Source organism: Drosophila elegans, unplaced genomic scaffold (genome assembly GCF_018152505.1).
Source record: "Drosophila elegans isolate 14027-0461.03 unplaced genomic scaffold, ASM1815250v1 contig_349, whole genome shotgun sequence".
NCBI classification, from domain to species: Eukaryota; Metazoa; Arthropoda; class Insecta; order Diptera; family Drosophilidae; genus Drosophila; species Drosophila elegans.
In genome coordinates, this window is record NW_024545729.1 from 530,189 (window position 1) to 544,698 (window position 14,510).

Genomic DNA, 14,510 nt, shown 5'->3' on the forward strand with positions numbered 1-14,510 from the left:
CAAAGACATATTCTTCACGTCTTATATACATACATACATACTTAAATACTAAACACTCATGGTTGCGGTAGGCGCAGCAAAAAATGTGCTTTGACCAGGAAAAGGAGTTCCCCAACAGTAGGGTGGGTCATTTTGAGGACGGGGAACGCTATTAATGGGCAATTTAAAACAATATTGAGATAGGAAACGGAGTGATTTCCGCCTTCGTAAAACAGCGAGTGTTATTGCGCCCAGAGCCAGATTTTAATTCTCAGGATCTTATTTTCCAGACCTGTTCCAGTCTTCAAAACTGAACCATTATCACGGAATCTTTTCTCCCAGTGACGCTGCACTTCACATAAAATACATATGTACATACATACATACTTTCGGATGCCGGAATTAGGTTCGCAAAGAACTTAATGGTTTTAAACAACTTTGCGATAAATTGAGTTTCAAACCGATCAAATCGGAAATAAACAAGAAAGGAAGCCAACTCCGGCAAGCCGAAGTTTGTAAAAATTAAATACTCTTTAAAACATCTAAATTTCGAATAACATTATATGTTTACATCATTTTTGTTGGTTCTAAAACATGTTTAAATTATGTCAGATCTAGAAAATCAATTTAACGGTTGTCATGGAAATTAAAAATAAAATATCCGCTGAGGATTTGAATATGCTTTTTAATGTGATTCAAAAACTTTCTGCACTATGATCTACATATATGACGATTTTTATACCCTTGCAGAGGGTATTATAATTTCAGTCAGAAGTTTGCAACGCAGTGAAGGAGACATCTCCGACCCCATAAAGTATATATATTCTTGATCAGCATCAATTGGAGAGTTGATCTAGCCATGTCCGTCTGTCCGTCCGTTTCTACGCAAGTTTCTATCGGAAAAATAAATGAAAAAAAAGTCTGCTGTTTTTTAATATTTTTTTTGGTCCTTCGACATATATCTACGGTTCAATATTTAAGAATTACAGTTTAAATTTCATTAAAATCGGACGAATTTAACATAAAGCTCCCACGGGAACAAATAAAAAACAAATTCAACTTTTTTTTTTAATTTTCTTTGACTTATTAATAATTTGACAGTGCAGAAGAATATTTAATTTTTGCAATAGCTGTTACTGTTATTATTATATTACATTTATTTTTTTTATTTATTTATTTATTTCACCAACGGTATTAACTGACTACTTATATCTTTAACATTTTATTTACGCACTTGTACTGAAAAAATGATCGATCAATTTATGTTTGAGATCTACCGGTAGACACAAAAATTTTCAATAGAGCTATTATTTTAAAAATTATTATGGGGTTATATACAGTTAGAAGGCCGAAAAAAAAGAATTTTTTAAATTTTTTTCTGAGAAAGCTTTTAAATTTAATTAACTGAAATTTTGTACACGTAATATGTTATATTTTAACTGTATTATTAATTACTAAAAATTTGACACTAATCGGTTTAGCCGTTTCTGAGTAATGTTGATCACCGACTTTGAAAACGCCATTTTAAGTAAAACGCGTTTAAAGTTTGTACTTATACTTGCAAGCTTGGAAAATATTCACCGGAACGATATGAAATTTTCAGTCAGTATTTTTAAATAAAATAAAATTTTTTTAAGTACTGTATATACCCCTTAATGTCCTCTGCCACCGTTCTGCCGCCCCTCTGCCAATGCTCAGTCACTGATCGGCCGCTGCTCTGCCGGTGGTAGCAAATGAGAGGGAGACTGAAAGAGAGAACGAAATAACTGTTAGGGGTGTTGCGCGTTTTAGCTCCTAGTGTTGGCTATGCAGTTTGACAGATGGCGCCACCTAGGTTCCGATTGTTTTGTGGGGGAATATTTTGTTTAAAATTTGTTAGCTGTGTAACAGGTGTCTAACAGTCGGCAAACTAGACTATAGCGTTCTTTCTTGTTTTTGTTTTAGATTCTTAAAAACCATAAATGTGCGCTACAACCACGCCTGGTGCATTTCCCAAATTGTAATCGAAAACAGACTTTAAAAATATAATCACAAATTTATTTGCTGCTGCAACAAATCACGTTAATAAGAAGCATACTGATTTTACTACTTAACTTATTACATTTAGACAAGAAAGGAAGAAAACTTCGGCAAGCCAAAGTTAATATACCCTTGCAGCTATTTTAAAAATTAAATATTCTTGAAAAGATCAAACTTATGACTTACTTGTGTATATGTTTAAAATCATAAAAGCTATGATGATTTGCAGCTCAATTAATCGATAGTTTCTATGACAGCTATACGATATCGTTTTTCGATTTTAATAGAATTAAAAGTGTAATTCTGAACTGTCAAATTGTTAATAAGTCAAAAAGAATTAAAAAAAAACAAAAAAGGAAGCAAACTTCGGCAAGCCGAAGTTCATATACCTTTGCAGCTATTGCAAAAATTAAACATTATTGGAAACATTAAAATTATGATTGACTTGCGTGTATGTTTACATTGAGGCTATGATGATTTGCAGCCCAATTATTTGATAGTTCAGTTAGCTATAAGATATCGTTTTCCGATTTTAATTAAATTAAAACTGAACTGTCAAATTAATAATTAATCAAAAATAATTTCCAAAAAAAAATTAACAAAATAAAAAGGTTTAATTAAAAAAAATATTTTTTTTATTATTATTTTTATTGTTTTTATGGGAACTTTTTGTTATACTCGTCCGAGTTTGATGAAATTTAAACCGTATTTTTGAAATATTTAAACAATACTTTATGTCGAAGAACTAAAAAAAAATTTAACAAGAAAGGAAGCGAACTTCGGCAAGCCGAAGTTCATATACCCTTGCAGCTATTGCAAGAATTAAATAGTTAAATAGTTATTTTATATATTTATGTTATTTCTATGGGAGCTATATAATATAGTCGTCCGATTTTGATGAAATTTAAGCCGTAATTCTGAAATATTTAACCATTACTATATTCGAAGAACTAATAAAAAAATTAAAAAACAGCAAAGTTATAATTTTTTTTGTATTTCAATGTTTTTAAACATACACGCAAGTAAATCATAATTTGAACGTTTTAAAGAGTATTTAGTTTTTGAAATAGCTGCAAGGGAATACGAACTTTTGAACTTTAAAAAAAATGTTTTCAATTGCTCATAGAATTCTTTTCTTTTGCGATCTCTCCTTGCTAGTTAATTTCGCACCATTTTTTTTAAGAAGTCAGCTGGAACATAAAAAAAGCAAGTTGGAACGCTATAGTCGAGTAGAGTCCCGACTGTGAAATATCCAATACTCAGTTAACGAATTTCAATTTTCATGATTTGTTCTTGTGACTCTCCTGATTAAAGAAAATCGACAATATTACAATACACACAGACACGAATCACACACTCAGACACGCCCTCTAGAGATTTCCAACACTGCTTATAAGATCTTCCGTGTTTGTCCTTAAGATTCGGTTACACTGTTAAAAAGCGCATTTCATTGCAGGAGAAGAGGTAGGACTTAACGTTTACCCGCAGCAGCAGTGCTAAACATAGTTAAAATCTTTTAATATTAATTTTGTTTATAATTTCTAAAATAATTGTTCCGTTTATCAAGTTGTTTTGATGATACAGACCAAACTAATGTTATACTACAATGTCTCTAAATAGTTTTTCGATTTGTTGTTAGCATTGAAGTGGGCGGACAAATTTTTTAATAAGCTTGCGCTGCGTATACATGTTTTAAACCTGATTCTCAAATCCCAAATCTCTAGCTTTTATAGTTTCCCAAGTCTTTCGAAATACGGACAGACAGAAAAACTTGGTTAAATCAACTGATTTCAACAAATATAATAAACCCTTTTAGACCACAAATAACGGGCATAATAAAAGTTATTTGAATGAAATTTATTTGTGGACAAATTTTGGAACTGAAATATATTTAGATATTTTGTATCTTTAGGGTGTCGATACATAGGTATTTTTTCGGGAAGTCAAAACTTTATTAACCATTTTGTTAGTTTTTTTAATAGCATTGACCTTCTTCAATTAACACAAAAGCTGATTTAGATCCATTAACGTACCTATTGCCCGGATCACAAATACTGTTACGAATAATCTTATTTACATCCGCCTTTAATATTCGAAAATTTACTTCTCCATAGTCCAGTTTGCTATATAGGAAAATTGGCAGTCGGTTACTCATTATCCACACACTTTGATCTTCTCTGTTGTCTACTTTTAAGTCATTGGGAAACTGGATTAGGTTCGAGTCGTTCTCCAAATTAAGAAGATTTCCCAAATTGGCTCGAGTGTATGGTTTCGTTGTGTCCCAGCATCCAATGTTATCTTGATGAACTTGTGTAAAAAACATAACTCCATTATTTGTGATTCCGGAAGTAGACGACTGACTATTAATTCCACGATCTCCAATTGCAAAGAAATACTTTGCGTTTTCTTGAACATCATTTTGCCATAAAGATTCATTTAACAAGAGATCCATCGGTACCATAAACTCCTAGAAGAGATATTAAGTAATTGAGATAATTTATCTTTCAAAAAAATTTTTGTTAACGCTTAATAAATAATATGGTTATGTCTGTAATATTAAGAGATCTATTTACTCTTTTCCAATTTTTAAGCCCTTGAAAATAGAATTTTTTGACACAGACTTTTATGAGCATGTTACAACTATGGGATCATATTATAATGTCTTTATTACATGGTATGGATTATTTTTAATTGACGCTTTCTTTGGAGATCGCTTAAGATCGGCAGAGCAGCCAGCTCCTCGTTGGCCCTTCAATCACCACCTACGGCACCAAAGGTTTGCACAAAATTATTTGCAAGCAACATCGATAAAGCAACATCGATAAAGCAAAATCTCTCAAGGCCGATTCATTGACTTCTACATTGCACTTGGAGATATCTTCATAGCAGCAAGAGAATGGCAAGCATTCGCAATAGGGATTTTGTCTGGTGACACCCAAAAGAAGTCAACTATATAACGCAATCATCAAAACATGCAACAAACTGGACTACGCTTTACCAGGCACTCCTACATACTGGCCAGCAGAACCTAGAAAGCTTCCAGATTTAATTGAAATTGCTATGACAAAAAATATTTCTCGCAATCTGATAAGTGCGAAATCGCTCCCAGTTTTTTAATCAGACTTCTCACCAGTCCTATTGACTCTTCTCCAAAGCCCGAGAAGAATCGAGCACCCCACAGGCTGAAGTCGCACAGAACCAACTGGCTTAAATACAAAAGTTATGTATGTTGAACTTATTAACTTAACTTATTGAACTTACCCCGCAGCTCAACATCAAGGAGGACATCGACTGCTGTTCCGAGCACTGTAGTCCGTACTCGTCGCAGCAACCAAAACCTCTACACCACAAGAGAAAGATGTGCAGACCAACTGATAAAAAACAAATCTTTAAATTGAAAAGCTTGCAGATCTCCAACATTCAAGAAATGTCTTAAGGAGGCTACTAGCAAACTCACCAAGACTCTTAAGCAGGAAGAAGAAAAAGCACAAAGCCGGTACATTGAAAAACTTTTGCCAACCTGTATAAAGTTTTACTTGTGGAAAGCTGACCCAAATCTTAGCGCCCCGGCCGAAACAGTCACCTATATAAAAAAAACTGTGCAGGCAGCTGGGCCCGAAGCGAAAAAGACGGAACCTATACATTTGCTTTACATCTTCGGAACGTATTTCAACCGAACCTTGCAGCTTATTCGCTTGCACTACCGTCACTTCCAATTCGTACTGAAACAGAAACGAAGTTGCTCATCGAAGTCATTAAAATGCAAGTGAAACCTCAAAAGTCTCCAGGCGGGGAATTGATTGCTCTAAAAATACTAATTGAAATCTCAAACTGTGCAGTTGAAGCCTTTTGTAAATATTCCAATAGGATCATAAGACTTGCCTACTTCCAAAAACAAGTGTAAAAAATCCGTAATCATAATGATAACGAAGCCTGGCAAAGATCATACACAACCAGCTTCGTACTTTTCGTAAAATGGCTTCTGACGCGCATAATCCCATATCTGAAAATGCACCATGATAAAGAGCATAGAGCGAGTCAACATAATAACATCAGATTTGGGGACAGCATTCGAGTATCGACAATACTGCAGTGCAATACTCCTTGATGTCGCACAGGTTTTCAACTGGCTTGATTTGTTTGCACTACCGTAAAATTATTACGATCTTGCCTGAATACACTCACAAGTTACTTGAGCCATACCTCCCACAAACCAATCTCATCGCGGTATTGGAGCAGTCGTTGTCAGACTGTGAACACATAACATTCGCTCTCAAGAGAGAAATGTATCCCCCACTATTCCTGAATAATACGCAGCTCCCACAAGCCTACGCTGTAACGTATGTAGGAAGATATGTACATGGTCGCTAAGTCACATCGAAGCTAAGAAAATACATATTAAACCAAACCTGGACTACAATGTCCTGCTCTATGACTTGAAAATTGAAAAAGCCGAAAAACGGTGTTCTGTGCCCTCAGCACCAAAATATAAGTTTTGTCTATAATACCCCTGCTTGTTTTTTCGTTTTACTTAAAATATAATGACAAAGAAATAGCCCTTAAAAATACCTTTTTAATTATAAATAGCACGTATCCGTAGCTTTAGCCGTTTAGTTGTCGGCGTGTAAAATCTAGCTTTTCTTATCCGTTTTCTCGCTAAACTAGCGCGTATTCCAAAAAGTGGAAGAACAAGTGTTTTACAAAAAGTGGTTAATTGGTTTCAGGACGATTTGACTTGGTTCAAACAAAAAAACAAACAAGCATACGGGAGGACAATAGTTTTTATTTCAACATGAGTTCCAACTCTTGATTATTGAACATCTTTTGAAAGAAGTATTGTATTGAGATGTCGCGTATTTAAAGCCAGAATACTACCATTCCTTAAAAGTCGGACTCTTTGCTCCACAGGCTCTAACTACTTCAATATTAGAAAACATTTTTGTCATACTTTCACTCCCATTTCTTATAAACCAATTGACTTTATAAAAGTCTTAGACTTTTTGATTGCCTTGTAATTTTTTAAGATTGGACGCTAAGAGCTAGTTTTCAATATTGTGGCTACATATAAAAGTCTTCTTGCTCACATTTTCTGGTGCTCACCATCACTATGTGGACGGTCCGCAGTGATAAATTAAAAAAAAAAACAAAGTAATCATTTTTGTACTTTTCACTCCTAGAGCTCTATAGGATCAACGCCGAGTCCATGTCCGTATGAACGTTAAACGCTAGGGATTTGGGAATTAATATGCAGAATCTAGTTATGCTCACGAAGTGCAAGTTTATTCCATGCTCACAAATCGAGAAAGTCTGTAAAATCACTCTGAGTCATAATATGGGTTAGTATTGGATTGTGTTTGTGTGTTTATAATAATTTTACTGTAAAGTTTTTAAAAGTTTTGTAACGCTTACCTTGAAACTTGCCATAGGATGAAAGTAAAGATTGCGCTTCAGACTTTCCCTATTGTAAGATATACTCATACCAAAAACGCCATCTAGCCATTGAAAGTTTAATCCGTAAACATTAAAGTCTGAAGCTATGGGGTCCGGGTAGAAATTATAATTTGTCACTCTCCAGCTTCTGTTTTTTGATAGGCTGTAAACAACAAGACCAAATCTCCATACATCCGATACAATAGCGTGCGCATCGTCGCAATGATCTCCTATATCCACAACAATATTAGAGTGCAGAGAATCCTGTTTTACTTGAGATGTTTCCAAATTGTACCGAACAAGTAATTTGTCAGTTCTAAGGTCATATATAACTATTTTAGGCGGGCAAATTTGGTTTAAATTGATTGTGGCATTAACTATGCCTGAATCAATCAACCAAAGCCTATGACATCTATCTACCGCTGTACGATACACCGAAATCAGTTTTGAGCAGTCCGGATTATTTGGATTTCCATGGGCCTCCCAATTTGGATACGGTTTTATTGCTGGACTTGTCTCCTTTGGAGGAAATGGAATTGTACCTAAACTTGCTGGGACTCCATCCTTCCAACGAGGTGTTGTAACAAACAGGCGGTTTTGATACACATCAATACCGAGTGGTAAATTATTTTTCGGTACAAAGTCTCTGTAAGTATAAAAGCAACGAATAACAGGTTTGAATGTTGTACAAGTAATTGTATTGCATTGAAAACCTTGTTAACTGTTTAGTTATACCTATTATTCGTGAAGTGAAAGGGTATATTTTGTTCGTTGAAAAGTATGTAACTGCTGGAAGAAAGCGTTTCCGACACTACAACAGGTTCAGCAGGAACAATTTCCGAGTCGATCTAACCATGTCTAGCTGGAGATTTGGGATTTAACAAGCAGATGCTTCGTGAAGTTTATTTCAAAATGTGGCCACGCCCGTGTGTCACTTTGAGACATGATGGAGGTCAGTTATAGGTTCGGAAATGTCACCTTCACTGCATTGCAAACTTCTGACTGAAATTATAATACCCTCTGCAAGGGTATAAAACAGCAAAATATTTAGACGATGAGGGTCTATATACTTCATTAAAGACGTTTTATTATTTTAATGTAATCCAAAAATCTAAATTCTTTGTTAGTTGTAAGACTTTATTTCTATAAAAAAAAAACAAAATATATATTAATGTATTCTAATTTGAGTTGGAAAAGGGAACAATATATTGAAAAACCCTTCGTTATTCCAGTTGAAATTTTTTGCTCATTTACTGCTCGAAAGCTGCTCTGACCCAGCTCTAACATTTTTTTTTGACACTTTCAAATTTTTCTCATCTAGTAACGTTAAGACACCCAACACGAAAGAAACAAAAAAAGTTTCTTTGCTCTTTCCCAATGACAGCTGAAATCGTTGTACGTTTTTAATAAAAACTAAATTCATATTTTCGAACAATAAACCAACCATATGTTTAAGTATTATAATTTCAGTCTTTATAAACATTCATTAAAAATGTCGAAAATAATATCTTCGTCTTGTTTGATTTGCAAATATCTGGAGAAACAAAGAAGTTATAAATTTTTTCCAACTTAAATTAAACGGTTTGAATTTTTGATAATAGCTCGTTTTTATTAAAAATAAATATTTAAGTGTTTAGTTACCCATTCAAAATTGCTTGTTGGCGTTCGACAAAAGTTGAGTATTCAAAGTCCAAATATTTCCACTCATTAACGATTTCAAGTTGACTTTCACTATTTAAAGTCCGCGATAGTGGCTGTGTAGTGTATGAATAGCCTTCAAGTTTCATAGAAACTGGTTGAACAATGAAGTTTCCGTTTGAAGACCCCATGAACAAAGTTATCTGTGCAATTACACAACAACTTGCAAAGAAGTGGTGCATCATAGCGACCCAAAAAGGTACAAATTTATTTTTTAAGTTATTGACCCACAGAAGTCCGATTCTGCCTCTGTAACAATCAATCTGCTCCACCACCTTTTATCGACTGGTTATGTTTAAGATATCGCTTGAATGTTTTTTAAAGCCGGTCGGAGCTTTTAGTTTTGTTTAAATGGAGTTAGTGCTCAAGCTTTACTAAAAGCAAAAGCTTTTTTGAAATGACTGAGAAGTTATTACAATTTTTAGTTTAATTTCTGAACCTTAAATGGAAATTAATCCTTGACATCGTCAATCGAGCCGGTCTGGCCATCCTCTTCTGTCATCTTGCTTTTACGGAAACTAGTCTCTCAGTTTTAAAATTATCTAAATATATTAGATTTTATTGATCGCAGGATCACTCAAAATAAAAAAGTAAAAAAAATTCCTCATTAAACTTCATTATTTCCTTATCAAAGAAAAAACAAGAACGGAAGTAAACTTCGGCAAGCCGAAATTCATATACCCTTGCAGCTATTGCAAGAATTAAATATTTTTGAAAACATTAAAATTAAAATTTACTTGCGTATATGCTTAAAAACATTGAAGCTATGATGATTTGCAGCTCAATTATTAGATAGTTATTTTATATATTTATATTAATTCTATGGGAATATAAAATATAGTCGTCCGATTTTAAAATGATTTTGAAGAAATTTAAACCGTAATTCTGAAATATTTAACCATTACTATATGTCGAAGAAATAAAAAAAAAATTAAAAAACAGCAAAGTTATAATTTTTTTTTATTTTTTTTTTTCGATTGTTCCTATGGGAGCTATATATATACTTTTGGATCGACTCGTCTAGTGATGCTGATCAAGAATATATACTTTATAGGGTCGGAGAGGTCTCCTTCACTGCGTTGCAAACTTCTGATTGAAATTATAATACTCTCTGCAAGGATATAAAAATGTGTAGTTTCAAGAATTTTTTTTCTAAACACTCAAGTCTTTCTTAAATCAAGGAAATTTTTCTCAATTGTAGAAATTGCCGCCATAAACAAAATTTATTTAAAACAAAAATATATATTTAAGTAAATTTTGTACTCGTTTAAAAAAACTATTTTTTCTAAATAAAAAATAGAAAGGAGTAGCCCTAAAAGTAACGTACTGTAAGAAATATTAACATTTTATATAATATAGAAAATATTTTCAAAAAATTCTCAGCACAACCCCGATTAAAACACATACAAATTGTAAGACTTTTTTCAAGTAGATAATTTTCAGAATTTACTACTAGAACAAAGACACCTCTTAACGAGAATTTAAAAAAAATATAAATTACAAAATTGTTTTGCATTTTAATGATGCAAAAGTATAGAGAAAAACGTTTTTTTTGGAATAACATGTCAGACTTGCAGTTCTGAATACAAAAACGGGCTTTAAACCTGGCAAATTAAATATATATGTAACATGTATGCCGAAAATATACGAAAATACCGATATAACGATCATTATCAAGATTTTGCTTAACCTAAAACGTAAGCAAAATTATCGATACATCGATGTTGTAAGTCGACATTTTAATTTATTTACTGCGCTAGTTACATCGATTTTTTTGTACTCATTACATTAATTTTTAAATTGTATAAATACAAAACAATAAAGACCTTTTGACACGGAAACATTTTTTCATATTGTTTCTATGGGAAATGGCGAGATCGACTTTCTTAGTGTCGCTGATCAATAGGATGAATGTATCATATAGCTCTCATAGAACAATCGGAAAAAAATTAAAAAAAAAATATAACTGTGCTGTTTTTCAATTTTTTTCGTTATTTCTTTAATACTTATTGATGCTTTATTATTTAAGAACAACGCTTTAAATTTGATCAAATTTGTAGCTTATCTTATTTTGAATTTTTGTTTTAATTCTTTTGGAAAAAGTAATGGTTTAATCATTCAGCTGCCATAAAAATGAACTAATTTATCAGAAATTCACTTCACGGCCTTGTTGGCAAACAAATAAAAATATAGTTGTTATAAGGAATATTTAATTTTTGCAATAAGTGCAAAGGTAAATAAACTTCGGCTTGCCGAAGATTGATTCATTTCTTGTTATTTTTAGATTTGAGTTAAAATCGCTGGTTTTGACTCAAAATTATGTTTTTACGGTATTTAACCTAACCCTTAACTTTTGATCAAAATCGGTTTACTACATCCTATAGCCAAATCTTTCATACTGACCATAAGGTTCTACACCGATATTTCGCGTAGTGTAAGACTTCCTAAATTGTATATTTTTCTGTGTACATTACTCAAGACATATATCTTTATATTATATTTTTATTTTTTAACAACCGAAAAATGTATTGAAAAATCGACATAAATACATATATAGCTTCAAGCATCAAGGGTATTTAAACTTTTGTGTGTGACTCGTACATATATTGATGTTCCAAAATGCCCCATGTTCTGTAAGTAATTGAAAAAATCGGGATAATTTATAGATTTATTTAACTTATTTTGATTAAATACCAAATACCATTTGCACATTTTCTTATCAAAAATAAATTTATAAGGGTTTTTAAATGTTCTGCAACCAACAAGTTTTTAGATGTCAGTTCTTAAATTATGAAGACTAAAAATTTGTTAAACTTAAATTTAAGTTTGTTCAGGTGTATTTATACGTTGTCTTGAAAATTCGTATCTTTTTACAAGGTGCCCATTTATGCTTTACAAAGTTACAAGAAAAATAATAAACAAGAAAGAAAGCAAACTTCGGCAAGCCGAAGTTCATATACCCTTGCAGCTATCGCAAGAATTAAATATTTTTGAAAACATTAAAATTATGATTTACTTGCGAATATGTTTAAAAACATTGAAGCTATGACGATTTGCAGCTTAATTATTTGATTGTTCTTTTATATATTTTTATTATTTGTATGGGAGCTATATGATATAGTCGTCCGATTTTGATGAAATTTAAACCATAATTCTGAAATATTTAACCATTGCTGTATGTCGAAGAACTAAAAAAAAAATTAAAAAACAGCAAAGTTATATTTTTTTTCAATTATTTTTCCGATTGTTCCTTTGGGAGCTATATGCTATAGTCGTCCGATTTTGATGAAATTTTAACCATAATTCTGAAATATTTAACCATTGCAGTATGTCGAAGAACTAAACAAAAAATTAAAAAACAGCAAAGTTACAATTTTTTTTCAATTATTTTTCCGATTGTTCCTATTGGAGCTATATGCTATAGTCGTCCGATTTTGATGAAATTTTAACCATAATTCTGAAATATTTAACCATTGCTCTATGTCGAAGAACAAAACAAAAAAATAAAAAACAGCAAAGTTATAATTTTTTTTCAATTATTTTTCCGATTGTTCCTATGGGAGCTATATGCTATAGTCGTCCGATCCGGCTCGTTCCGACTTATATACTACCTGCAATAGAAAGACAACTTTTGGGAAAGTTTCATGCAGATAGCTTTAAAACTGAGAGACTAGTTTGCATATAAACGGACGGACAGACGGACAGACTGACAGACGGACAGACGGACGGACAGACGGACATGGCTAGATCGACTCTACTAGTGATGCTGATCAAGAATATATATACTTTATAGGGTCGGAAACGTCTCCTTCACTGCGTTGCAAACTTCTGACTGAAATTATAATACCCTCTGCAAGGGTATAAAAACTCAAAAATTTAAACACCTTGGATTAGCCAGATTGCAAACACTATTCTCTGGTTTGCTATTTGTCCAAATGTATCAAGTCCTTTGCCCCATATATAAAAGGATAACACAAAATGAATCAAATTAATTTCCCTTTCATGTAAGAGGTAGACCGCATCAGTCTGCGTATTTGACATTGAGCGTAATTCTCTTACAATTCCTATGTGTATAAATATACAAGACTTTGGTATCTCTAAATACTTCTAGTTGTATGTGTGAGATTTAAATTTAAATTTTCTGAAGAGCTGTATGTGAAAGAGTCAATAATATAGTAAATAGGCAAAATGTGGACAGTGTGGAAGCTATCTTTGATGTGCACTCATATTCTCGAAATTCAAAGGCGTTTGATTCTTCTCCATTCGTTTGGTCTATACGGATTTTGGTTTTATTATTATCTTTTAATAATTCAATTGTACAGTAGTGAAAGAAGGAAACATATTCTATTCCCAACACCATTTGGAAATCAGCAGGTAAACATAGAAATTTAAAAATATATAAAAAAAAGAATGAATAATTATAATGGAATTTTTGGAATTGGAATTTTCAAATATTGTTTAAAAATCGTGCAAAATGTGTTACATAATAACGACACAATCAATCCCTCGGGCTTTTTTTATGTAAATGCACAAGTGAAAACGATGTGCTTAACATATACATATTTATGCGTTCCTATATCTATAGTATAAAGCATCATCTATGTGCTCATTTCAGCACCTGTTGCTGTTTTCCCCTGATACAATTAAATGTTTACCTACAAGTGGTTGATTTTACATTCGCCTCACTTTTTTATTTCTTTTTTTTCTAGATTGTTAGAACTTTAAGAAATGGATTCGACGTCTCAAATTGTGGTAAGTAAAAAAACGCAACAACAAATGCAAATAACATTTCATTCTTATTAGTTAGTATTACAGAATGCTTAGTTCTATCTCACAAGTCTTGACTTTTTTCTCAGTTCTCAGAAATTTTTTTGTAAAGCGTACACAAATTAAATCTAAAAACTCAAGGGAGCTAAATTGAATACTTCAGGTATATGTAAAAAGTGGTCTGAAATTAAAACTGAATTTTTACCTAACCTCAGTTTAAAAACATGTTTTAAAAAAATATTTAGAAACAAGTAAAATCTCAAAACTTTATCTAAAATAATAAAAAGATATTTTTTCAATTTTCACTGGCAACATAATCGAATTTAATTTGTTATCATTCCACTATTGTCAAAAATAGAATCAGTCGGTTGCTAATTCTTTTCATGACAACTTAATTTGCTGTATCTATTTTGTGAAATCAAGGCCACCAGAATTACAAAAATATTTTAAAGTTTTAAGCAGCTCTTTAGGTACTACATAAGATATCACAAAAACTTTGTTAGAAACTTAAACTAAAACGCGGCAAACGACACTTGCTTACAAAATAAACTGAAAAAATACTTTAAATAACAAAATTTGAAAAAAAAACATTTTGTTTAAAGTGTGTATTCAATTTT

The 14,510-nt window shown here is 32.2% G+C and overlaps 2 protein-coding genes and 1 long non-coding RNA gene across 9 annotated transcripts in view; 2 read left to right on the top strand and 1 right to left on the bottom strand.

Moving 5' to 3' along the window:
• The first annotated feature begins 55 nt into the window (after positions 1-55).
• On the top strand, positions 56-673 carry LOC121467287. Its single transcript, XR_005977410.1, has 2 exons — positions 56-122; positions 270-673. It is a non-coding gene; the product is annotated as an uncharacterized LOC121467287 (long non-coding RNA).
• A 777-nt stretch (positions 674-1,450) lies between these two features.
• Positions 1,451-9,423, bottom strand: LOC108145280 (protein yellow). 2 transcript variants are annotated; one of them, XM_017270579.2, is made up of 4 exons: positions 9,070-9,423; positions 7,408-8,074; positions 4,032-4,465; positions 1,451-1,724 (listed from the first exon to the last, which is right to left on the bottom strand). In XM_017270579.2, the coding sequence occupies exons 1-4, from the start codon at positions 9,309-9,311 to the stop codon at positions 1,592-1,594; spliced, it is 1,476 nt and encodes a 491-aa protein (XP_017126068.1). In that variant the 5' UTR covers positions 9,312-9,423; the 3' UTR covers positions 1,451-1,591. The 2 variants fall into 2 exon arrangements, with proteins under 2 accessions (XP_017126068.1, XP_017126069.1); XM_017270580.2 differs by lacking the exon at positions 1,451-1,724 and having other exon boundaries at positions 3,837-4,465.
• A 3,897-nt stretch (positions 9,424-13,320) lies between these two features.
• The window catches only part of LOC108145281, a 37,110-nt gene continuing 35,920 nt past the window's right edge, over positions 13,321-14,510 (top strand). For 2 of the 6 annotated variants that reach the window (XM_017270581.2, XM_017270583.2), the window contains exons 1-2: positions 13,322-13,500; positions 13,836-13,878. In XM_017270581.2, the coding sequence (XP_017126070.1) occupies positions 13,855-13,878 (24 nt within the window). In that variant the 5' untranslated portion in view covers positions 13,322-13,500; positions 13,836-13,854. Of the gene's footprint in view, positions 13,501-13,835; positions 13,879-14,510 lie in introns of all 6 variants that reach the window. The other 4 variants (XM_017270584.2, XM_017270582.2, XM_017270586.2 and 1 more) reach the window with 3 other exon arrangements.

Excerpts from the sequence above, each read along its gene's own strand:
- LOC108145280 (XM_017270579.2), bottom strand. The coding sequence starts at position 9,311 with ATGATGCACCACTTCTTTGCAAGTTGTTGTGTAATTGCACAGATAACT. Across the intron at positions 8,075-9,069 it reads CAACAAGCAATTTTGAATGG|AGACTTTGTACCGAAAAATA; the intron begins GTAACTAAACAC and ends TTATACTTACAG. Across the intron at positions 4,466-7,407 it reads ATCCTATGGCAAGTTTCAAG|GAGTTTATGGTACCGATGGA; the intron begins GTAAGCGTTACA and ends TATCTCTTCTAG.